Source organism: Halichoeres trimaculatus, unplaced genomic scaffold (assembly GCF_033239565.1).
Source record: "Halichoeres trimaculatus isolate MK-OKI-2021-1 unplaced genomic scaffold, fHalTri1.1 fHalTri1_scaffold_18, whole genome shotgun sequence".
In the NCBI taxonomy this organism is placed as follows: domain Eukaryota; kingdom Metazoa; phylum Chordata; class Actinopteri; order Labriformes; family Labridae; genus Halichoeres; species Halichoeres trimaculatus.
The window spans coordinates 18867270-18892997 of NW_027437196.1; the positions used below are offsets into that span (position 1 = coordinate 18867270).

Consider the following 25728-nt stretch of genomic DNA (forward strand, 5'->3'; position numbering starts at 1 on the left):
GTTCTTGTTCACCTGAAGCATTCATGAATCCAGAGTCGCGTGATGTTGTTTTTGGTGTCATGGACGTAAGGATGTGCTCTCAGCAGACCTTGAAAAACCTTAGACAGTGAATGATAGGAAGAGAAAAATTATGTCTAAATGAGTCCAGTATAAAAGCATTCTGAATAAAACAAGAAATTTTGGATTGAAATAGGAATTCTGAACCTCAGCCAATAATCACACAGGCAATAGCAAAGTTCCAGAAGTTGGACAATTATCCAGAAATAGTTTTCAGACTTGAGGTGTACTTATGGTGAAATGTATTTCATTTCCAGGTCCATATACAAGCAAATAAGCTTTAGCAAAGAGTTTTCACTTGGACCTCATGAGCTCTTTTAAATGTCTTTCATCAGCTTTATTTTCGTAAACGATCATTCTAACTATATAACTTTGCAGTTGGTGTGCTTATATGCTCAAACACTACAAAATCTATTCAACTTATTTTTTACCTTAGAGATATCCCTGAGGTTGAAGAGGTAGTGTATCTTAGCTGGAGTGGGAAGAAAATGAGCTGAAACAGCGTAATACAGCTCCAAAGTGGCCTGTGTTAGAACTTCTCCAATAGGTTTCAACTCCTCTCCAAAGCCCTGAAGCTTTTGGTTGATCATGGTACTGTAGATCCGCCTGATCTGGGATTCCTGCACAGAGAAAGGCATTTTCAGGCTAGGTTAATAAGATAAAAATATCTAAAAGTTGTTTTATTTCCATGTTATCCACTTCATGTATTGAAGAGTCACAGCACCTGCCTGACCTGATGGGGAAGGTTAGAAGTAGCATTTAGCATTTAGCATTTAAGAGCAACCTATACTGGGTCTGTTTTGAGACTGAAAGAAAAAGTAGTCAGAGGGACTTACATCAGGGAAGGTCATGTTGATGAGGTTGAAACGACTCTGTAAGCGTCCAGAAATGTGAGTCCTCCCTCCACCAGGGGGTCCCATAGATGCCATCAAGAACATGCCCTAAAAGAGAGCACAAACTTAAACCACTCAGTGGCTCAGTCACACAGCCGCTGAGTAATGCTTAACCAATTACAAATATTTTTACACTTTTATGTCTAATTCTGTAAAGACTGGTAGAAAATCAGAGGATCAAAACAATAGATGTTACCTTGACAAACTTAGGGGTCAGTTTCTCTCGGTCATACCAGAAGCCATAGTCGATCCAGAGGCGCAGCAGTTCCAGTGGTGGCTGGGAGCCAAAGAGGTCATGAGCTGGCATGTTGAGGTCATCCAAGAAACAGAGCAGGCGCTTCCCACCTGCTGGCACAAACTCTCCTCTGGTTCTCTTCTCGATGCGGCTCTCCAGTATGGCTTGGATATTTTTGGAGGATGTCTAAACCATGATGATTGCACAGAAAAAGACACTTGAAAAGAAACTCAAGGTCTGACAGAGCACACAAGATAGTATTCTTTTTTTAAGAAAACAGCAAAACATTTTGGCTAATGTACAAAAATTCAGTTATACTGGAGATTTTTTCTTAAGTTATTTCATTTTGTGTGTGGATAGTTTGGCACGTAGGCTTTGGGTACAGGATTTTACCCTTTCAACCAAAGTGGAAAGTACCGGTGGTTTGCATCTTTTATGTGACAGAAACATACATACATGTGGAGAAAGGGAAAATTGCATTCTAGGCAACTGTTTCCTCTCTGTTTACTCTACTTATTATATTTCTTTAAAGCTAAGTCTAGTTCTGAGAATAGTGCCTATGCTTAAGTAAAAAAATGGACCTTTAGTATATGATCGTCCTTTTGTATTGGGTGCAGACTGAATCAAAGAACGAGCAAATGAGAGCATGGCACTCACAGCAACACACACTGTGCAAAAGGTACCAACCTGTGAAGACATGTTGACGGTCAGGGCGGTCCATTTTTTATCCAAGCCCTGCAGGATACTCTGGGCCACTGAGGTTTTACCTGTACCCACAGGCCCAGTGAGCAGCACTGGGTACTGACTCAACACCAGAGCCTTGACTAGGAAGTTGTATCGAACTGTGTCCACGGTAGGAACCATAATCTTATAAAATGGAGCGCTAAAGGAGAGTGCAGAGGGAAAAACAAGATGTTTTGCAGATATTACTTTATCAAATGACTTTAACATAGCAACAATTGTCAAATATAATGCCTTAGCAGTGCAGGGAATGGAAACAATATCAATGCGTACTTAAAGCATTTAATGAAAGTGAGAGGGTCACTTACTCAGCATTGTAGCGCCAATCTTTAGGCAGTGTCCCTTCAAAAGAAGACCAGTTTTTTTTCTTGGTGTCCACGTAGTACTCATAAACTGTGTCCTAAAATGTTTTTTAAAAACAGTTTGGAGAATATTAGTCCTTGAGAAAAAAACTGCACAAAGGTTTACAGAGAGTTTAGGTGTACATCATCAGCCTGTCATAAATGCTCTTCATCAAAAGAGAACCTTGATCGGAAAGGTGCCCTCTAGTTCCCTCAAGAACATGTCCATCTTTCTCCTCCCATCCTCATCAACAGAGGCACAGATGGACCAGATCAGGCTGAAGACAAACCAGAGCTCCACCATCCTACCCAAGTTTTCTGTGTCTGAAGTATTAACCTTGTAAAAGAAGAGTCAGACAAAGTGTATGGTTAGAGTTGATGATATGTGTTGCTTTTTCAGGAATAATTCTCATTTCACTTCAAAACTACAAAAACATTAAAGTTCAAGGTGCTTTGGAAGAGAAGTGTTCTTTTTGGCAGGGGACATAATGTGCAATCACACTGAGACTGTACTCTGTTTCACATACCCCATTACTGGATGTGGCGAGTGAGTCATAAAGACGGCAGAGAGAGGTAACTCCATTAAGCTCAGTGATGGGAATCGGTTCGTTACAGTTGCTTTTCTTGAAGCTGAGCGTGCCTTCTATGTATTTCTCAAGCAAACGCTTTAAATGGTCCACCTCAGCCTGCACAGAAGAAATGGTAGGAGAAAAGTTAAACATGGAGTTAAAAGCTATCAATAAATGGAAAATCAGACGCTGAAGTGAGTCCATTGTACCTTGGGTCGTTTGTCCAGCCAAGACTGAACACATGGCTTCCATCCCAGATCAGTGTAATCATTGTAGACCATCCCACAGCGAGATACAGTGGCTGGGGAGGCCACAGCCAGATTCTCCACTTCAAATAGCAGAGACACCTAAGACCACAGATGTATTTCTTTAACAGATTTTTTTGTTTGTGATTGACCATAATTTTAAAATTGGTGCCCCAATAAAAGCTTAATTTCTGTATCATTAGGTTTTACACACAAGAGACAGAAAACTGGTATAAACTGCAAAGAAAAAAAAAAATATTCTCAAATTGACTTTCATTGTCAGTATGCCAGTAATTTTCTGGGTATTAGTTTAAAATAAAAAAAAAATATCTGTGCACAGACTGTTGGTGATTTGTCTCTCCAATTCTTTAGCAATGTTTTTAGTTACTAAATGTTAAATATACAGTATAACTAGGCCTGTCACGATAATCAATAAATCGATTAACCGAACGATAAATAAAAACATCCTCGGTAAGTTTGCCAGCCTCGATAAACTGACACGTGCATGCATGTTTGTTTTCCTCCTCTCTTTCCACCAAAGAGGCTGAATGAGAAGATGGCTCACTACGTCTTTCTTTCCTAACATTGGGGTGCATAGCGTGCATATAGCGGATTTAGCAGATTTATAGCGGGGTGAGCATCTGTCAAAAATGCGATCTTTGGGGTGAAGATGGGGCTGCTGGCGCGTACACACGGAGAGAGGTGAAGCGAGCATCCTGAGGGGTAAGGAGGAAACACACGCTAATATGAGTGATGGCACGAAAGATATGGTTCTTAAGCCGCCTGCCACAGTCCCAGTGTGGGAATATTTTGTTTTTTATCAGAATGAACAAAGTGTGAGCTCATGAATACCAACGAGCTGATATGTTGCATTTGTTTGAAAATAGTGGCGACGAAGAAGAAGAAGGGGAGGTGCAGCGGAGCCTTGTTCTTTGACAACCCGCTATTGCTGAGGCTTTTGGTCTGCAAAGTAAATAGAAATAAAAGCACCAAATGGTGGGCGCTCAAAGACAGCTACATTGCCAAAGAAATGCAGCCCTTCAATACGGTTGAAAGCCAGAAATGTAAAAAATGTTTGACAGACAGTACGGATTGACTGGGAAAAGTACATGTTACAAACAAGGAACTGTATAAACTCCCTTTAATTTAGGCTATAGTTTTTTTTGTTGTCGTTTTTTTTTTGGAGTTTCGTTTTTTCTTTAGAGACAGGGTCTATGTTTTATTGTTTTTGATTAGTATTGATTATTTTCATTGACATGTATTTTTTTCTAAAAGAGAGTCCATTTCATTTTCATTGTATTTTTTTTCTCTTTCTTGTTCGTTAAATTTATTATTTTTTTTGTTTAATTTATTTTATTTAAAAGATCCTGAGCTTTTAATTACAGTTAAATACTCTTAAGAAATTATTTTTATGGTGTACTCACTTTATTATCCCATTTATCATAATTGCATCAATGAAAAAATTGAAAAAAAAAATCAAAATAATATTGACAATAATATCGTTTATTGGCAATAATATTTTGGGAAATTATCATCTAGCTAAGTATAACTATTTTTTTTTCTGTTGACACCAAAACATTAAAGTTAGTAGTAACCACTGTGGTTGAAGGATAAAATTAATGAATAAATTAATAACCAAAACATGTTTACAAAAGTCACACACTTTCATCACTTTTTGAAATGTGTCATCAAATACCACAGCGAATTCTGTTCTCACCTGTTTAGGCATCGAAATTCTTTCTCCACTGATGAGTGTGAGCACCTTGTTGTCGTCCATTACAGAGTTCATGCTTTCTATCCACAGTGTGTCAACGGGCCCGTCAAACACAATCCACTTCTCATCTGGACTTTCATCTAACGAATGGATTGGAGAAGCAGCAGTGAGTTGATAATTAAAGGAAAAAACAACATAGTTGACAATAAAAACTATGTGTCTACAGTTTTTGGACATAAAAATATTCATGGTGCTGATCATAATTGACAAGAGGATTAATTTGGCGATGTTAATGAAGACCAGTTTAGTTTCTTTTTCTTTTAAAAACAGTACTAGCAAGTCATGTTCGAATCTAAGACTAAGAAAATCAGTAAAAAAACTCTTGTATTTATAAGTTTACATGCTTTTCAAATGTTTTTAACGACCAATTATTTTCTAACAAATACAGCCTATTCAGAAACAAATTTCAGAATTCTTTTTGCAAAAACTCCGAGTGTTCAAACCTGCACAGGCTGATCTCATGATGGTAGAAAGCACTCCATCAGTCCACTCATTGGTTGAGAAGTCATTTTCTCCATAGAGCTCTCCTAGACTCATTGCTTTTGGGTTCAGAGGATAATCCTGTCAGACCACAGAGTTGAAGATACGAAAGAAAAACAAGTATAAAGGTATAAAAAAGTTATGTAAGATCGAGATAACAGAATACATGCAGAAAATCTTCTCAGAATATTTCAAGCACTTTTGTTTGTTTTTTGACGTATATTGACCTATTAACCATGTAAGGGATGATAGTGAAAATGTAAAATGGAATCCTGACAGGGAGAGGCCAGATCCCTATGTAACACAGAGTGGTCTGTCATATCCTCTGGACTGACCTGAACATGTTGGAAGCCAGGCTCTTTTTTGCTGTGCATGGCAGTGAGAGCACGCTGCAGTATCTTCCAGGTAACGCTCTTACCGCTGCCAGTCTTACCCACCAGCATCGAGGAGTGCCGTGAGTTTTTGGTCTCATAAAGTTGGATGACTTTTGTTATGGCAAAAGGTGTCACCTGCAAACCTCTCTGACGGAGCTCTGCAGCTACAGCCTTCTCCAACTGTGACGGAACCACGAGACACAGGTTGTTATTGACGGATTTCACAAACAGAGCTTAGAAGAAGAGTTTGATGTTTGAACGGCATGAATAAAGAGAAGGACGGATAGACTCTAACAAACAACACTTCTGTTTGTGTTCATTTACAAAGAAAAGACTTCAAAATGTTCATTTGTGAGGGTTCAAAAAGAAGAAATACTGTCAAACAATTGGAGGAATCATCGAAACTATTGATATTTTTGCATTAGGAAGTGTTATCTACACTGACTTACATTGCCATAATCTACATTAGGTGTCTCCACAGCAGGAAACAAGTCCTGAGTAATCCCATTGAACAGCGGCAGGTCTGTTGTAGTCAGCTTGGCTATGTTCATGTCTTTCATTGCCATGAGCAAGATCTGAGGGCAGAAATACAAAGGTACATTATTTAATGTGAGTGGTATTTAGGAACATTTAAAATAGAAGAACTGCAGTTTGGTTAGAACAACCTAAAATACAACCCCAGTAAAACAAAAATGCATGGCATTAACAACCCAAATGCGTTTCTGAAAGGGGCTCGGATCAAAAAAGAACCAAATAAATGTAACTTATATCTCTTAAGCTAAACATAATTCCTTTTGCTTTACATCTATTCTTAAATATGTTCTTAGATAATTCTCTGAGAGAGAAAGAAAGAGAGGAGAGACTCACTTCTTCATCAGGTACTTTGGGGCAAAGGCGGCGCTTCTTTCCAGCATAGCGAAGCAGAGAGGTCAGTGCTCTCAGGCCAAAATCATAGTGGTCTTGTTTAGACAGCTGCTGCACTGCCAGGGAGTACAGGGTGAAGACCTTCTTAGCTAGGAGCTAAAATGTCATAGAAAGGCACAGACATGGTAAATAAACAAAATGGGGAAACAATGGGAAAATTCGAAGTCTGTTAAATTTGATTTATGTACACCATATGAATCAGAGAATGATAATCTACCAATGAGAATATTGACACTCATAAATGTACTGCTTTGTCTTAAAAGTTTTGTGGTCATCAAAAACAAAAAGCAGCTACTAATGGAATAACTACTCTTAATGTAAAGACAGGACGTCTGGGCTCAGAATCACCTCTTCTTACTGCCACAGAAATGCCTCATGCAGTGAATGGTTTGCTCTCTTCTTTTCCAGTAATAACACAACTTGAATTCTCTTCAGGCTTCTGTTTCATTCTATCGAATTCAACCTCAGCATTTTCTCTAACGGTAGTACCTTGCAGTTGTTGAAGCCCTCACCAAACAGTAATATCTCAGCAATTACAGTAGAGTCTGGCACCACCATGGAGATAGGTCTGAACATTGACTTGAGGTTGTCTGGGAGCTCAGTCCGACCAGCATAACCTAATAGTACATAAAAATGAAAAGAAAAGACTGCAATTAGAAAAATGACAGAGTTCATAACAGAGAAAATATCCAAACATTCACTTTCTGCTGTCTCAAATTGTTTCTACATCTCCTCTAAGTTTAACCTCAGCTTTATTCACAAGTTAACTTTTTACCAGATTGTAGGGATTATATAAACAAGGAAGCAGGTATGAATAAATGCTGGATTACCAGGATTCATGGTGATAAAAATTCCACATGATTCAACAAGGTGTATGTGCTGTCCTTCAAAGTGGAACTTGGATTTTCCAGCAGAGAGGGCAGAAAGGATGGAGAGGATCTGTTGGGCCACCACCGACAGAACCTCGATGTTGATACGATTGAACTCATCGAAGCAACCCCATGCTCCTGCCTGTTAGGTCCGGTAATTTGAAATAATTAAAAACAGAATAAACAAAAAAATAAACAACAGTAGTCCCTTTTTTTAACCAACCTGTGCCAGACCGGAGAACATGCGTCCCATAGACTTGTAGTCAAGTCCTTCAGAGCAGTTGACGACAATGACGTACATGCCAAGAGCCTTCCCCAAGTCCTTCACTGTCTCAGTTTTTCCAGTGCCAGCTGGCCCTTTAAGAGAACCCCCACGATGGAGGTGGAGTGCTGTGGTCAAGGTCATAAAACACCTGAACATACCAAACGTGAAAAAACACATTGCTGAGAATGAGTGAAGAATATATTTCTTATATCCAAACAAATTTAAGCCAAACAAATTTGCTTGTGTGAGTCAGATAGCATCAAAAAGCCCCTGTATACGGGGAGGAAACAAGCTAGAAGAAGAAGCTTTTAAGCTATAAGTTCTTACGTTTTTACGTTTGTTATACATAGGAGGGGTTTTGTCTTCTATTTTTTTCCTTTAACATTTAAAAAATGTACCTAACCAGACTTCAAAAACTTCATCTGTAGGGTACCATAGTTTTATTGTAGGATTACCCAAGCCACTTTTGTTACATTAACTGATATGTGAGAGATCAACTGATTAGTTAAGGTATGCATGGTGCCCAGTTAATAAATGAGTTTTGCAACCTGTCAGTAAGTGGAGTGATGACAAGCCGTCCAGAGTTGCCAAGGTACTCGTATCCATACTGGAAATGTGTGTTGGTCTGTTTTATAATGCAATCACCCATATCCTGCAGATAGATTAAAAAAAACAACAGAAAAAGAAACAGAAATGGATGTGAATCCCCAAATACAGATCATCAATACCAATATTTCTGAGCTCTCTGATCCTGAACTAAAAACTCTTTTTTTTCTGCAGGGATTCAAACCCATATCATGGACTGCTAAGGCTTCTATAAAGATGCATGCAAATGTCTGTGTCTCTCTTCTTTAGAACAGTTTCCTTCTTGTTGTTGCTATATTTGTCTTTGTAGATCATACCTGATCCCAATATGATCGCAGCTGGCAGAGCCACTCAAAGGCATTGATGTCACTGCAGCCTGCTTTGGCTAACTTATTGATGACATCTCTTGCATGAACCTCAACGGTAACAAGGGCTACAATCTTCAGGCGCTGGATCTCGGGAAGGTTGCCCCGGATGATCTCTGAGTACTTCTGAAGCATGAAGATCTGGAAAACACAGACATGTTTAACAGAGGGTCAATAGATGCTCGGCATTCTGAGTAAATAAATAATGATGTAAAAACTTGCATTTCTAGACTTCTAACAAGGAAAAGGAACCACACCTGTTTCTTTCTCATGGACATAAGAGGGGACTTTCCAGAACTCTGCTTGCTGATACTGAGAGACTTTGTAACATCAGCAGTCCATTGGATCTGACGCGCTGTGATGAGCATCTAAACAGAAAGAGAACTTAATCAAGCATACCAGAAAGCTTCAATTACAAAAGTTTCTATCCCTTTTTCCTACATTTTAAGACGCAAGTACCTGTCCAGGCCATTCTTTGATCCATTTGTCTTTTTGTTCCTTCATCTTCTTCAGAGCTCTGAGGCAGTTCTTAAGACAGATCTTCAGTGTGAAGCGCATGGCCACCTCAACTTCACACAGAAAATCCTTGATGGAAACAAGACAAAACAGTGCACTGTCACTGTCTTTGCTGTACTTATATCATCAAAATTACCAAGGCTACACACCAAATCATCTTTGTTATCATAGTCATCACAGCCTTACCTCTATTGGTTTGTCCAGTTTCATGCAATGGTAGAAATGGACCTCCTCCCCCTCAGCAGAGACCATCGCGAGTACCTGTGACGTGTCCCCCACCTGTTTCTTAGTGATGAGAAAGATGTGACTTTTTAGGTTTTGCACACTGATCTTGATAGAAAATATATGTTTTTTGCTTTTAAGTGTACTGGCAGTTTTAGATAATTATGTTTTGCGACAAATGCTGATAGATATTTGCATTTTTGTATTTTTTTACACTGGATTGATCTAATGATATTTCTGTTAAGTTCACACTCGAGTCATCTTAGAGAAAATGATAAATGCAAAATAGCTTTTCTATACTTTCTTATCATTACGCCAGTCAAGTAGGAGTTAGACTTTGCCTTTTCAAGGCGCAGGCTCTTGATGTTGTCAAAACACTTCTTTAAGTGGGGTTGCACGGCTTCTGGATTGTGACATTGTCCCAGGATCTCCAGCACATCATCATTAGACAGGAAGTAGAATCTTGGGAATTTCTGCCTTTTTGTGTCCAGATACATGTCCATGGCTTTTTGAATACCCTCAAGCTTGACATTAATCTGGGACAGCTTCTCCAACAAACCTGAAAAGCAATCAAAAAAAGAGATGCCTCATGAAGGCTTTAAAAATGTCAAAATATAATGCTTTCTTTAAATTTTCCCTTCAAGTTGCTTTACCAACTGGTAGTTTATTTTATTTTAAGCTCAAGCAGAATTCAGCACATCACAAAATGAAATCTTACAAATGGGTTTCAAATGAAGAGAAATGTAAGTAACATTGTGTTTTTTTGTCATACCGGGCTGGTGTGTTCCCTTTAGGGCGTTGTTTTCCTTGTGGAGTTGTTCCATAATGACTTTCCAACTAGAGCTGACTTCTTCAAACTCTTTAGTCTCATTGGGCAGCTGCTCTCTGATGTCTTTTCCTTGGAAAATATTCTAAACCATTAGAAGAAACATCAAAAGTGTAAATTGATGATGACAGAGAAGACAGCTGTTGTGCAAGCATTTTTTTTTATAAAACAATAAACCGAAAGTAATGTTAAAATGAAGAAAGAACATACATAGAAAGAAAGAAAGGGGAAATCTAGTACATGGAGTAGAAAAATGTACAGTACCTCCAGGTAAAGCCATTGACGTTGTACAACAGAGATCATCTCGATGACTTCCATAATCAGGGATAACTGACGCTCCCAGCAGTCCACTTCCTGCTCAAAGGCTTTGACAAACCGTGACGCTCTCATCGTGGACAGAATTACCTGGTTGTCCTCTAGGTTTTTGAAAACCTCATCAAAATCCCTGATGACAGGAAGGCAACACTAAACACAACTGAGGACAACTGCTTATAGTGAATTCAAAAAATAAAAATAAGTTTAATCTGAAATACTTGCAAAATTTCTAAAATGAATCACTACACAATTGACTTTATGCAGTCAAGGCCTTGATATGGCTCAAAAACTCAGATTTCTGTTGCAGGATTTGTGTGATCTAGTGATGCAAAAAACAGCTTTAAGGCCTGTCTTCTCACCTCAGCCTGTGATGGCCTGCGTCTTTGTAAGGTTCGATGTCAAGAAATGTTTCCTCCCAAGTCTTGGCAATGCTCTCCAGACCCTTAGATACAAAAAACATCATTTCTATTGTAATATTGTCCTCAAGGTTGATAAAATGACCATTAATGGATTAATAAAGACACCTTCCTGCTCCTCCGGATTCTTGACAAATTCCCTCCTACTTATCAGTCAAATTCACAGAAAGAGACTGTACCTGCTCTATGGAGAGTTCTTTGCTTGCAGTTCCAGAGATCTCACGAATAGTTTCAGCATACTTGTCAAGACCCAGAGTTATCATCATCTCCAGAGTAAATTCAGAGCTGGTTGGGTCTAAAGAGCATCGCAGCTCGACACAGATCTGATGCCAGTGCCTGAAAAAAACATGTTATTGATCTTAATGTAGCCAATAAGTCACCTAAAAAAGGAGAAGCAGAGCCTACCAGGAGACTTCAGGCTTTCCTCTTAGTCATGGGTACGCAAAGCTGACACACCTGACAAAACTGTATGTACGCAGCCAATGCTGCTTGAACTTCTCTGTGATGTGTATCATTACACTGATGTTTCACAAATATAACACACACTACCAAAACCTTTAAATCCTCACAAACCTTATGTAAGCTCGAGTAGCTTGAAAAATGCCCAGGTGTCAAATGAAAAAGAAAAACATTTGAAGACTTTGGTTTCTGTCAGTACCTGTCTCTCATGGCTGGGTTTTTCAGATCAGCAATAAGAGGGATGATCTGTCTGAACTGATCAATCCTGTTCTTTGAGACATCAACTATATCCCAATCCTTATCCTGTGAACAGACAAAAAAGTCAGGTCCTTCACACTTTGCAAAAATAATGTAAGAGAGATTCAGAGGATTTTAAGGAGAGCATTAAGCAGCCACTGTTCAAATATTACATCAACTAATATGAACAATAAAATGCTGTTTAAGACTATCACTCCAGTGTGTACCAGAACTAACCTTGAGTTGTCTTTGCAGCGTGTGGATTGTTTTGAACATGTCTTGTGCTTTGCTCTCCATGCTCTCAGTCTGCAGTGTCACAAACTGACCAACCTTCCACGACTTCCACAAGGAATTCCACTCCTGAGTGATCTCCCAAACTTGCTGAAGGTTGTTTATGTCCTGTACAAAATATACAAACACAAACAGATAGGCACAAATATCACCTGTAATTGTACAAAAGGAAAAAAAAACAGTCCTCTATCCAATATCCTGAATGGGCATAAAGCCTTGAACCCTTAGACTTATTCGCCTTCTCTTTAGTCCAAAAAGTTTTATACTTATTAGAATAAACACAACAGTAATGTATAAAAATGTTGCTCATAGCACTGAGCCTAATAAGTGACAGTAATATAAGACATGAGTAGTATAAGGATTATAAGCCTTGTGCTTAATCAGACCTTTTCCAGTGTGTGAAGGCTTTTGTCGTGAGGCTTTTCTATCTCAAAGAAGTGCAGTCCATTGAGGATGGTGTTCTCCTCCTCTTTCAAAGCCATCAGTTGACTGTGATGTTCTGCTACTTGTTTTAAGGCTGACTTAGTGCTTAGCGCACTGTCAAATGAACCTGGGTGTAAACATACAAAAATATTGTGAGAAATATACAATTATAAAACAACAATCCCAAATTCATGAACAACAGTGTACCCACAAATGGACAGGATGAAACATGCTACACAATGCTGACTGTGATCAGGAAGAATACAGATATATGTGTACACAATATGAAACCATTATCCAAACTGTCATTACCTGGCTGATAGCTGTCAGCTCTAAGAGGTTCAAGGCTCCAATAAGGGTGTTTTTTAATCTACAAGGAATATTACATATTTTATTCCACCCAACTGGCAGAGTTATAACTTGGGACGGGTGGTAAAATTCCTGTTATTAAATCTTACATGGCAGTGGTACAAAAGAAACCAACTTTGGATTTATTTTCGAATCTAATATGTGAAGCCAAGTATTCCTTTTCTTAAGTGGAAACCAAATGAGATACTATCCAGCGAAAGGACTGTCAAAGGGAAGGAACAACCAAAGGAGACAGGAGGCCTCTGCTTTGAGTCAGGATCCTTGTCAATACATTCTCCTGTACATGTGAACTAACCACCAAAAGAAAAAAACACTTGGTGATATTAGGAGAGAGTATAAAAAGTGAATGCAAGATAAAGTGTGCAAGACCTGTGCTGTTGAAATGCTCCAAAAATGCCTGGACCTTTTTCTTCAACTCCTCAAAGGAGTGGACAAAGTAGTTCTTGAACTTCTCCTTGTACTTTTGCAGTGAGATCTCACTGTCAACCAGCACCTGCTGGAACTGCATCCATTCATCATCCAGCGCCTCATGCATGTTCTGCACCTGTTGGTAATCCAGGAAGCAGAGTTAGCATAACTGCTTCATTAAATGTTCTCAGCATGCACATGATCACAGAGGACTTTTCATGGTAATGAGGTGAATACTGTAGTATGCTGGAGTGTTAGAAAAAAAAAAATCCTCTTCATCCTTGATGATTGTCCAAATATAGAACACAGGGGTGTCTCCCAAGTATACTGGTTCTTACAGCTTGTTCCACAGGGACTTCATATTTGTCCAGAATAGCAAACTGATCATGGATGACAGGAATCTGAGCCTCTGTTTTTGATGCGTTGTTTTGAAGAGTCTCAAAGAACTTCAGGCTCTCCCCAAGCTCTGCCAGTGTCTGGGGGGGCCTTTTCAGCCTAAACACAAACAGAGCCAAAAGATTAAGAGTTACAACATGTTGACATGATATGTGTCCCAAGTGTTGAAATGATCTGACCTTTTCTTTTCTGTTTCTCAAAATCACTAAAACATGATGCTGTGATAACTGTGTTCACTTTCCTGTGAAGCATGCTTGTATAAGACACCCAGTACATTTGCTCTTCTCATTTTATTCAATCTAATTCTCTAATGAGATAAGCGTTTTTCAAAGTATTCAGCTCATATCTCTGAAAACTTTCTTCGTAATTCCAAGCAGTTTTCAATTTAACATTCATTCTAGTAAACTGCATTGTGTTGGTGCAGGTCTGCTTGTCACAAATTTGTACAAACTCCCTTTTATAGAGCTGAGTGGTCAGCGCTCAGTGAATCTTTTAAAGCCTTACCGGCTAACACTGTGAAAATGAAGTCAAAAAGTCATTTTAATTTAGATAATTTAGTGCTAAAAGCAACCAGTAGCTACGGATGGGTACCTTTTATTTTTTTAAACAATATGGTGCCGATGCCCAGTACCCGGCAACTGGTATCGGTACTCAACAGTACCAGTACTCTGTGTGTCTTAAATAAATATAAATTAGTTTCATCATAGAATCTCAAAGTTTTTCAATTGAACATATTTATTTGTAAGTATAAAAACTTGCAATGCTGTGTTTATGTTCAGCATGGAAAATTGCCTTCTCTTCCACTTCCTCACAGTCACAAGGATGTGTTTAGGTACCGAAACACAGCACAGTTTGATTTTATTTGAATTGGTACCCGGTACTACAGACATGATTTGGTCAGTTCCTATGAAAGTACCTAATTAGGTACCCATCCCTGCCTGTAGCTCCATATTTTCCTTCAAATGAAGCACAGGCTGTGGTTACTGGGGTTAGGATACCTATTATCTTCTTTGTCAGTCTACTTGTAATTTCACATAAAAACTTTCTCCACACAGCAATTTCATCTTGACCCCCTACCTGTTTGTGTTGTCTAGCAGTGAGTTGTGTAGTTCTTTCAGGCATTTGCTTGCCATTTGGTTGAGTAGCTGAGTTAATCGAGTTTGCCACTCATTGCAGTGCTGCACCAAGGAGGATTTAAGTGGTGAACAGTCAAGTGTGACAAACTGAATGGCCAAAACCGTCTTTTCCTGTTCAATACTGTTGGCCTCCTCTGTGTATCTGTGAATGAACCAGAGAATGGAGATGTAAAAATCAAAGTAGAAGAGGGGGATTTGTGGTAAATATCAAAACAAAAAGGTGTCAAGTGTCAGTACGCTGTACTTCACTTGAGGAATGGAAACACAAATGAAATTCTTTCAAACTATCGAAGGTGTTATTTTTTGCATTCAATATAATCTTTTAGAAAGGTTTAAAACTCTAAAAATCTATAAAAGGCTATGCTAATGACGTGTCTTTTTTTGTCACGCAGTACCTCAATATATCTGTATCAAAAGCAGACACTCCTGGGTTTAGTCTCTGGTAGCGCCTTATCATAGAGTCCTTGTTGGTCTGCCAGATGTTTTTGTATTTGTCCCAGGTCTTCAGATAAGCTTGCAGGTGGCCAGCATTAGTTGTCATCCCTGTAGAAACAGCAGACTGCATCTTCTGAATCTCCTCGTCTTGTTCTGTAGGATCAAGAAGGACCACAGAGACAGGGAGGTGTATGAGTCCGAAGTTATAGACTTGATCCCATGTGTGCAACTGCACATCAGGTCATCCCGCACATGATGCATGTGAAGGTGATACATTTTCTTTCATGACAGAACATTTTATAAGGATTGAAATGATACAAAAATACAAGCTTGTCAAAAGATAAACAAATAAAAATGACAATTTCAGCAGTTCTCACCCAAAACGGTGTGTATGGGATCCCCGTGTTGTTGTTTGCTGGACAGAAGTTCAGGCAGCCTTTTGAACTCTAAAGTGGTGTTTATGAGCTGAGGCAAAATGTTCACTAGCTGGGAAAGCTTCTCAAGATTTGGAGAGAACTCAATCTATAAAGAGAGGCATAAACACACGCACACACACACACACAAGCGCGCTATGTTGACAGGTTGAACTTGTTAATTTGCTTCAGTGTGAAATGTATGGCATGATTGTTTGGACGTAGTGTGATCCCATGACTGAATTGGTCATTAATTGCTTTTACCTTTGGTGTAGATTCAGGAGCTGTCTGGTGCAGTAAAACCAGGACTTTGAACAAGGGGTCAGGTGATGTCTTGCTGTCTCCATTGATGGCCTTGGACAGCTTCTTCATGGACTGCTTGATGTTGCTCCTCAGAGCTTCTTCTACCATGCTGTCCACCTTCTCTGTGTAATTCATCCAGTACTCCTGGACCTTAAAAACAAAATAATGAAATTGTTACCTATCATTTCATTTCAAATCAACATGTTGCTCATGCTATTACAAACTCCACCTGTTCCCCGTTGACTGATCAGCAGTAACAATTGTTAGCTAGCTGCCTTCAATATGTGTAAATTACCTACAGGAATAATAAGGTTAAACTTCAAGTGGATAAACAAAACTTAAGGTTTCTGTAAACGTCCATGCCACAGCTTTACAAACTTGCAGTACACCACACAGATAATCCCACAAAATAACAACCTGTTCTTAAAGGTTATTTTTAGTCTTTTAATGTCTTAAATAAGAAAAAAAGTTAGAAAACTGGGTAGCAACATGTTGGAAGAGCTACAGGTCAGATTTGAACTCTTGTTTGAGAACTTAGGCCATAAAGGTTTAACCACTGAGCTTAACTGGTGCCCCTCAAATGTATGACTATGCTGCTTTACTGTATCATTTTAGTGTCATAACATGGTGAGCTAAACATACAAGAATGACAGAAAAAAACGATACAGACCTCAGGTCCATCATTAGAGAAGTTTCTGTAGATGTGGATCATTGTATCAACAATACCCTGGTGTGCTGAGCGCATGGTTTGAAGTTGTCTTTGCTGGTGGGCTCGCTGGTCCCCTTCAAACTCCAGGTTTCTAAGAAGTGCATTTAAGGGCACACATGAAATTACAAAACTGAAGCTAAAAATAGAATAAGATATAACACATGATAATTTAAACTAATACATTAGGACAAAGACTATTCATGCTTCAGACTATAACGTGAAATCGAAAAGCTTTCTGTTGATTCTCCGTGAACTTGCTTTGATATATTTTTTGTTTCATAATCTTTGTGCAATAAAAAAATGAGTCATTACCTGTACACAGTCTTTCCATTCAGCTTAACCAGCAAAGCTTCTCTGATTTGGTGACACAGGTTGGAGATGGATAAATTTGATGCTTTGTATTCATCAACTACCAACCGCACCTAGAGAAAAAATAATGAGAGCACATCAAAAGAAAGAAAAACATTTCAGATTTGTTGAGGGGCTTTTAGTTATCTTGGTGCAGTTTTCTAAAGATAAACTCTGACATTAATCTTGTTATTTGTTCATACTTCAGTACAAATTCTGAGGTAAACCACAGTTACTTTGAGATTAGTGAATACAAATTTCCAACAAGTTTGAAGATTTACTCTGCACAACTTTCATCCACTGCCCTAACCCCTGGAACACCATCACTACCAGCTCAGAAAAAGTGAAAAAGGTGACAGAATTATGTCGAGACCTTATCGACGTGTTTCAGACACTCTCTGACGTAGTTGAGGGACGCTCCCTTTGACGACCACATGAACAATGTCAGTCCTGGCGTCATCTTCTTATCCAAGCCGTTCATACGCTCGCGGAACAGACCCAGCTCATCTGGAGACAGCATTCCAATGATCCTGATGTACAACACACACATACATGAGGAGAGGAGACACTGATATGTTTCTGTCACTGCACAGAGCTGTTCATTGAGATTGGGACTGGTTTGACAGAGTACTGATGTGTGTGTTTTATTTTTAAAACCCCTCAGTTTGTTCTACTTAAAGCCATGGAGACCCCAAATTTAATCATTGATGATCAAAATTTGGACAGTCTGATCACTCTGAGGTCAGTTCCCTCATGGAGACTTCATCAGGCAGCAGAATTTTTCCTGATTGTAGGCCTGATTCAAGGGTTTTAACCATACTTCTAGACCAGGGGTCTGCAACGTGCAGTTCTAGAGCCTTGTGCGGCTCTTTGACTCCTTTGCAGTGGCTCCTTGTAGCTTTAAAAAAAATTATTGAAATATATTTTTTTATTTTTCTTACAGAAGGTATTGATGGTTAAAGACATTGACATTAAATAAAATAATGATTTACAATTTTGTTGAACTAAAAATGCATCACATCTTGCAATAAAGCTTTCAATTGTTTTGAATTTTTGCATTTTTGATTTAACTTTTTGCAAATTTTGATTTTAGTTTTTTTGACAGTTTTTCAGATTTGTGAAAAAAAAGAATACATTTCTTTTTAAGATTTTGACATTTTTTGAAACTTTTGCAATTTTTCTTATTTCTAATTATTTTTTGCAAATTATTCAGATTTTAATATTTTAATGTTTTTTTAATGTTTTTTAAATAAAACAAATAGTAAACCTGCAAATTTCATTTTTAATTTTGTAAATCTATGAAATTACGTAATTTTTTCAAAAGTTCAAAATTTCAGGATTTTTTTTGCACATTTTCAATTTTTTCAATTTTTTGAGATATCAAATTATTTTGAAAAACTTTTGCTACTTATTTAAATGTCTAAAGAAAAAATGTCTAGCAAATGTATAAAATTTATATTGCAAATTTTCATTTTTTTCTAAATATTTGCAAAAATGATTAAACATAATAAAAAAAAACCTAAGACATCCCACATGCAATATTATCAACACAAAAAAATTCTGCTTTAGATAATTATTTACTAGATTTTAACTATGTATAGAATTTTATAGTATTTTTGTCTTTGTTGTGAAGATTAAGTAGATTTTGTGGCTCCCGAATGACTTTAATCCAGGTGAGCTGAGGCAAAATGGCTCTATTGAAATTAAAGGTTGCAGACCCCTGTTCTAGATTTATGTGAGTTTGTCTGAAGTTAGCCCTGGTGGCCCCGCTCTTTGATAGTTTATTAGTTGTGTCTAGTTTTTTTTTTTTTTTTTTTTAAAAAAGCATTGTTTAATCATATTTGACGTTTTTTTTATAACTCTATAATGTTTTCAGTGGTGGAGTGTATAATGAACACCACATGCCCTAACCTACCCCAAGGTGCATTAATTAATCTATCATTTTCTATTTGTTTTTGTTTTTTTTGGTACTCTGTGACTTCAAATCATCTCAATGACAAAAAAACGAATTCTCTTTTTAACTGTTAGTAAGTTTTTTTGAAATGCAAAGGTCCAATGTGTATCCACACAATGTATTCAAAGGTTCAATGTTCAGTGTTTGTGAATGGATTTAACCTGTTATAGTCTCTGGTCAGAAGCACTGTTTCCTCTCTGAGGCTTCGTAGATCTTCCCTGTTTTGGTAAATTTCATACACTCTTGGTGGAATCTCAAACCCAAGTTGATCCCAGTAGTGGACCTCATGGAGCACGTTCCACAGGTTGCTGGAAAAGAAAAGAAAAGAAAGAAATGAAAACAATAATAACAAGATCATGTACATGTCGTGTATGTGTTTATGTCTATGTGTTTGTATCAAAAAGCTAAGTTCTTTCTAAACACACTGTTTGAAAGGATTAAATGAAGTCAAACACATTTAGAAAAATACTCTGTGGCCCATCAAGTTTAAATAAAATATTTTTTTACTCTTCTCATGAAATTGTGATTTGCAAAGTTAATCGTGTTTTAGTTTTCACTGTGATATTTTAAAAGAGATTGAACCATAAAGTTTTTGAGGTTTTCCATAAAACATGAATAAATAAATTCAAATAAATCATATTGTCACAATAATTTCATGAGAAGAAGTAGAACATAGTTTACGGGAAAATTTACGGGAAACAGCGTACAAAGAGTCTGAATATTGTCCATTAATGACAGATTTTAACGTAAAGCATTGCAGCGAGTATTTGGTGATTGTCGCACTAACTTGTCAAAGTTGATGTCCAGCTTGGCACTCTTGTCCTTGCATCGCACCATGAGTGGCTGCTCCAGTTTCTTGATGTAGTGAGTGTCCAGCTTCTGGCTCCACATAATAAATGACTTTCTCACAATATCATCCATGACTTGCACCAACTGGACGTGAGAGGAAACTACATGCGTGTAGCTGTAAGACTCGTGCATAAAGTAGGCCTTTTGAAGCAACTGAAGAGTAAAGAAGGGTAAAAAATGAAGGCAGAGAGCTTCAGGGGAGAATACTCATACAGTATCTGGGTACACTGACAATGCAGGGAGCTTACACCAAAAAGGTCAACAAAGGGCGAATAAATAACTCACTTATTCTCCTAAAGGGGTATTCCAAAGGACTTACCTCCATGGGTTTTTCTATACGGTGTTTCAGGGCCCTAACCCAGGATGCCTGTCCTGCTACTGGGGGTATGTGGTCAGGAATGCACCTTGGTTCCTGGTTCAGCTCCGTTCTGATCATTTGAAGCTCCTTGCTGAAAAGTCTTAACACATCCGTCACCTTCTCTTCCAGAGTACTCTTTAAGGCCTGGGATTAAAAAAAAACAAAACAAACAACAAGCATTTCAACAAGCCATATACTCAGTAAAACAATAAAAGGTGAGATAGTTTCTAAAATTCAGGATTTGTAGACAGAGTGGATAAGCAGTGCAGTACACAAAAAAGGAAGAAGTGCATACAGATTTACATTTCTTCAAACGCCAAAGCCTCAAATGTTTTCTATCAGAGAAGTTCTTACTACAGCTCTACTGGTTAGATCAAAAGTGTAAGCAACAAAAGCTGCCCAAGCTAAGAAGATAAATTAAAATTGTGTGTATTTGTGTGTGTGAGAGGGAGTCACCTCTCGGGTAGAAACAGGTCTGAAAATGTCCACAAGCCGAACTCCCTCTTCAAACCTGTTCACTGTCTGAAAAATCTTGGTGATGAGGTTCTTTGTCATCATTTCTAGATTCTTTATAACTGTACAAAACCTGTGAATCCAGGAGCAAACAACACATCAAAACAAACACACACACAGATATATGATATTAACTAACAAAGAGAGAATTCAAATCCTCCATCGTTCCTCATAAAAGAACTCAGTAACTGAGGCCAGGTGGAGGTTATGTGAGAGTAAATCTTTATAGGTTTCATAACTGTTAACACAGCTAATGGAGTTTCTCTGAGTTTGAATCACCTCAAGAGTCTACACCAACCTGTTGAATTCATGTATCCAAATGGTTTCTGCAACAGCGAAGATGCTCTCAGCAGAAGAGCGCAGTTTTTGTAGGCCACAGTGGAAAATGTCCTCTAACTCAAGGAGGGACTGTGTGAACTCTGGACCGTGTGAACCACCAAAGATTGGCAGGGCTATCTGCTGACCTTCTTCCCAACGGGCAAAATGATGCTGGCAGTCACAGACCTTTAAAAAAAAAAGAGACCAACAACAAAGCAGATCAAGGTTTAGGAAAAAAGATTCAACAATTCTTGCTTGATGTCCAAATGACCATCTCCCAACATATCCCCCAACAGCTACATCTTACTCTAACATGAACAAAAACTGCACAGGAGAGAAGTGAGCTGTGCTGCATGTGTAGTCCATGTGTCTGTTTGAAAAAAAAATGTAGTACCTCTAGCAGGTCTTTCAATCTCTGGATGAAAGCATCAAAAACCACGAAGACGCTGGACTCATTCATTATCAATTTCTTTTCAAAGTACCTGAGAGGAAAGACAGAGGACAAATACAGAGAATAAGAATTTTTTATAGAATTAGAAAATCATCTCAGATACTGTTGGAATTTAAAAAAAAAGGTTTTTGACAGGGAACCAAACACATTAAGGAAGAGCTCAAACACTTCTCCATCAGTTGTTAGTCAAAAAGTCTCAAAGTCTTTCAAATATCAAGCCAAGGACTTTTAGAGTTTGTCATTCTTATGTAAAAATAGTCCATGACAGTGTGGGACAAATTCTTTACCTCAACTGAAAATAGCTTTTAATTTGCACTAAACCAAAATTTTCTTACACAAAAAAGAAAGAAAGAGGAGAACAGAGGTGGGTTTATGAACAGGTTTCAAACCTGTTTTGAACACGGACAGCATTGAGGTAAAGTTTCTTCCACAACAAGCAGCACTGGATGCAGTCAGTGAGGGTTTTCTTGCTGGATAAGACATAGCCCTCAAAGATCCTGTCCAGAGAGATACTTCTGAAGCACAGGCTGATTACCTCATTACCCATCTGAGACAGAAAGAAAAAATACTTACTTACAAGCTATAGGCACTAGAGTTATTTTCAAATGATAAATACAGTTTGTATGACATGTAAGATGAGCCACCTTTACAGAAACAAAGGAAGAGGCATCATAACTGTTAAAGCAGTTTTATAAGTGGAATCAGGCCTGCTTCAAAAACAATCACACTTGAAATTTGTTGAGAACAATGGAAACTTGATGCTAATGGAAGGAGGTTGAACTGTAGACAGCTAAAACACATAATCTTATTGCTAATGTGGGGAAGTTCATTGGTGCATGATACTGAGTAAGCCGGCACAATAACAAAAGACAAAATAAAATGCAATGATCTGTTTTTTGATGGTGCAAGAAATTATTTCCTCATTATTTTAGTGTAGAATGGTACTGATACCTTGCGGAAGAGGCCACTGATCCTCTCAGGGTTGTTGTAAAACGGCGATTTGTCCCAAATCATGCGAATTAGATTGACGATGTGACACAGCACAGGAGAAACCTGGTCAGGCTTGTGCTTGGTAAGCTCTTTCAAAGGCTCTACCAGAATAGACAGGAAGGCCAGGTTTGATTGGGCCTCTGAAGCGCAACCCTGGTGGTAAAGCACATACATAAACACACATCCAAGACTGCAATATTTATATCTATATGTATAGTTCATCACACCATTTTCTTTGAAAGTCACTTTGGTCATGGTTTAACTTTCTTTAATATGATACTTGAATGTTTTTTCACAGGGAATCACATTCTGTATTGTTCTGTATCAATGTTCTACTTTCATTGTTATGGTGTGGGGACTGATTTCAGACTGTAGACTTGCAGACTTTATGTACCTGGATTTTCTTGGCCACTCGGCAAAAGCGAACTTCATAGATGGATTTTGTGAGCTGCAGAATTTTGCTAATGTGCTTGACCTCTGGTTTTTGTAGCTGCTGATTAATGTCCGATAGCTTGGCACAGCGACTCTCCCAGAATTCTATCTCCTGTAGTGGACCACAGTTTTCCCCTATTTCTGCAGTGGTTTGATCATTTAGTAGCTCCTTGATTTGATCCGTCCAGTTGATTATAACACCTAAAAATAGATGACAAATTGTTTTAACAAAAATAAAAAAAATAAGAGGGGGAAATATTCAGAGAACGATAAAGATGCAAAATAACTTAAAAACTAAAGGATGATGGGAGCAAGAGTGTGTTAGTATGAGATAAATCCCATGAATCAGGTCAAAGGCACTCCAAGCTTTCCAGGCTTACTCTCCAGTCTTTGTACCAGCATCTTGTCCTTTGTGGCCACCTCAGGGCTGCACTGAAGGGCTTCTGATGGAATGTATAGAACTGTTTGGCCAAGCTTCTTATTTACTTCATCTGCAAAAAAAAAAAAAAATCAATCATATATGAAAGGGTATCAACATGTAGCTCTGTTTAATTCACATGAAGAAATGACAGCTGCCCTCTGAAGACTGAATGGAGTGGACTGGAAACATACAGTATGCTATGAACAGCTGTGGGGTCCTTGGGAGCGTTTTGGCTCAGATTTTCTGACTTTTTGTCTATACAGGTAATGTATTCAAAGTATTATTCTGGTGTTGATTTGACACCAATTTTTCTGTGAAATTATAAATAATATTAGCATATGACCTATGCACTGTGAGGTTACCCCTATTTTAAATCACACATACACTAAAAGTACAAATAGGAAGAAATCTTCCTTTTCATCTGTTCTACACCAAGAGCAGACATATCTATGGCTTAACCATCTATTACCTTCTACATAAAAGCCTCACTTTATAGCCATACAGGCAGATTCATTCAAAAACTGGTTCTCTGTTTTCAAAATTATTTTCAAGAGGAAGCCATTTGACAGTCCTTCAGTCAGACACACTTGAAAAAGTTAAAACATCAACAAGTGTGAGAGTGTTCATGTGTTCAGAGGTGAGCTGTCTTGCTGGCCCTTTCTCTGAGGTACATACCTGAGAGTTTGCCGATGAAGCCGTGCATTTGGTTCAAATAGTTGTCTTTAATGCTCCTTTGGCTGAAGGTTAACAGGGTAATCCCAGGGGCATGCAAACAGACCATTTCATTGTGCAGGCTCTTTATTGGGTCACCCCGGTGCACGCCAAATTGTACAGCTTCATCAAACGTGTCACTCGTGACTATAGCACCAGCAGTGCGGGTAAAAAAGCACAGCTGCTCGATCTCCTGTACACATTAAAAAAAGTGTTTTTTTGTTTTGTTAAGAGGAAAGCAGGAGGAATAAAAAAATTACAAAATGAAGAACAATCTAATGGAAAAGAGGGAGAACTCCAGCTTCTCAGACAAGCTGGAAAAGGCATCAACCTCTCTATAACAATGTCATGCAGGTGCATTTTTTTTATTTTATTCACATTTTTTATCCTTTCTTGGACTGACAGTAGGACTGAATGCGGATTGTGGAGTTGGCTCTACCTGTTTTGGTGCAGCGAAATCCACCTGTAGCTTGGATTCAGCGTCAATGTACACCAACATGGTAGTGATTGTGGTGTCAGCAATAAACTGATCCACAGCCTGCTCATTTTCATCTGTCCACAATTCCTTTGTTACACCAGGAAGAGCCACGTTATGGACAAACCTCTTCAGGTACAGGGAAAGATGAAATAAGGGGTCAACACAGAAGAGACACACAAATTCAGTAAAGGAATTTGTTGAAAAAAGATTCTTTTTTTAAAGAAAAGAGTTTTTTAATACTTGTGTTTTATTTTACCATCATAACATATAGGACCTTATAAAACATCCTCCTCTCTTCCTCTTCCAGATTTCATCTTTTCATATGATGAAGATTTTGTTTAATGTTTATTAAAAGAGTTTAGAACGGCAATAATGGGAATACAGCAAAACAAGATTTTGATCATAAAAATTAGGTATGTAACAGCAGTTAGTTTGAAAGTTAAATACCAAAAACTGAGGAAATTCAGAATGCCTCATTGCCTGATAAGCATAAGACACAAAAAAAGGTTTTAGCATCTCTGCCTGTTTAGATTGAGTTTGTTTCTTGGTTAGAAACGAATCAATTTCAATGTTACTATTTTTAATACATTTAAAAAAAAAAAAAAAAAACTGAAATTTGCATCATTCATTTTTTTCTGGTAATATGCCACTGGCCTTTAGATTTTGAATAGAATTTACTGATGAACTGACTTTTAGCCGTTTCTCACACTTCATGGATCCGAAATACACATCCAAAAACGGCCTCAATGTGCAAAAAGCCATAACTGCTGCTAACGTAGTTTCATACCTATTTATGCATGTCGCAGTTACATTTTTTTTAACCGAGTCCACCTCTAAATACACGTTAGAACTAGTGACCATGCTTTACCTGCCGAACAGACTCGATGGACCCATTTTCCATTTTCTTCCGACTGGGCTGTTCTGTAGTAACTGTGGAAACACACAAAACCCGTATGTTTAGTGTGTGTGTGGATCCAAACGATAATACTTGACGAAACCTGTTGTTTCCAGATAAAAAACTGTCGTGTTCGTAAGTTAGAAAACTCAGTTACTTACCGAAGGTTGCTGCTCAGTTGGTCTATGTAACGTAATCTGCTGCTCCGTGTACATCTCTCCATGGAAACGTTTGATTGCCAAGGAAACCCCGCAGTGCCGTACTTAGAGGGGGCCTCGAGGCTCTCACGCAACATCCATCTGCGCATTTTAGAATAACTAGTATCTAACCTCGAGATAATTTCGGCTCGATGTTTGTGTATTTTAGCACTGTATTCTATCAGGAAATTAAAAAACGGAGTCTACGGGTCAACAGTTTGA

At 38.2% G+C, this 25728-nt stretch overlaps 1 protein-coding gene across 1 annotated transcript in view; it reads right to left on the reverse strand.

Moving 5' to 3' along the window:
* dnah2 (dynein, axonemal, heavy chain 2) overlaps positions 1-25524 on the reverse strand; it is a 41622-nt gene extending 16098 nt beyond the window's left edge. Inside the window, exons 1-52 of the mRNA XM_074694068.1 lie at positions 25471-25524; positions 24376-24540; positions 23901-24129; positions 23185-23295; positions 22767-23005; positions 22334-22525; positions 21772-21929; positions 21326-21413; positions 20912-21117; positions 20557-20686; positions 20062-20244; positions 19681-19895; positions 19055-19201; positions 17313-17469; positions 16904-17013; positions 16553-16682; positions 15844-16032; positions 15544-15688; positions 15127-15319; positions 14673-14873; positions 13538-13694; positions 13161-13335; positions 12386-12549; positions 11946-12107; positions 11671-11774; positions 11192-11348; positions 10956-11038; positions 10546-10726; positions 10228-10366; positions 9797-10014; positions 9420-9512; positions 9177-9302; positions 8975-9085; positions 8670-8858; positions 8316-8419; positions 7726-7915; positions 7464-7644; positions 7123-7250; positions 6577-6729; positions 6159-6284; positions 5671-5889; positions 5299-5416; positions 4799-4935; positions 3046-3183; positions 2795-2953; positions 2452-2604; positions 2235-2326; positions 1873-2068; positions 1147-1371; positions 894-998; positions 489-677; positions 13-98 (exon numbers count right to left, since the gene is read on the reverse strand). Coding sequence (XP_074550169.1) covers positions 13-98; positions 489-677; positions 894-998; positions 1147-1371; positions 1873-2068; positions 2235-2326; positions 2452-2604; positions 2795-2953; positions 3046-3183; positions 4799-4935; positions 5299-5416; positions 5671-5889; positions 6159-6284; positions 6577-6729; positions 7123-7250; positions 7464-7644; positions 7726-7915; positions 8316-8419; positions 8670-8858; positions 8975-9085; positions 9177-9302; positions 9420-9512; positions 9797-10014; positions 10228-10366; positions 10546-10726; positions 10956-11038; positions 11192-11348; positions 11671-11774; positions 11946-12107; positions 12386-12549; positions 13161-13335; positions 13538-13694; positions 14673-14873; positions 15127-15319; positions 15544-15688; positions 15844-16032; positions 16553-16682; positions 16904-17013; positions 17313-17469; positions 19055-19201; positions 19681-19895; positions 20062-20244; positions 20557-20686; positions 20912-21117; positions 21326-21413; positions 21772-21929; positions 22334-22525; positions 22767-23005; positions 23185-23295; positions 23901-24129; positions 24376-24540; positions 25471-25524 — 8000 coding nt within the window. The remainder of the gene's footprint in view (positions 1-12; positions 99-488; positions 678-893; positions 999-1146; positions 1372-1872; positions 2069-2234; positions 2327-2451; positions 2605-2794; positions 2954-3045; positions 3184-4798; positions 4936-5298; positions 5417-5670; positions 5890-6158; positions 6285-6576; positions 6730-7122; positions 7251-7463; positions 7645-7725; positions 7916-8315; positions 8420-8669; positions 8859-8974; positions 9086-9176; positions 9303-9419; positions 9513-9796; positions 10015-10227; positions 10367-10545; positions 10727-10955; positions 11039-11191; positions 11349-11670; positions 11775-11945; positions 12108-12385; positions 12550-13160; positions 13336-13537; positions 13695-14672; positions 14874-15126; positions 15320-15543; positions 15689-15843; positions 16033-16552; positions 16683-16903; positions 17014-17312; positions 17470-19054; positions 19202-19680; positions 19896-20061; positions 20245-20556; positions 20687-20911; positions 21118-21325; positions 21414-21771; positions 21930-22333; positions 22526-22766; positions 23006-23184; positions 23296-23900; positions 24130-24375; positions 24541-25470) is intronic.
* Between the last annotated feature and the right edge of the window lie 204 nt (positions 25525-25728).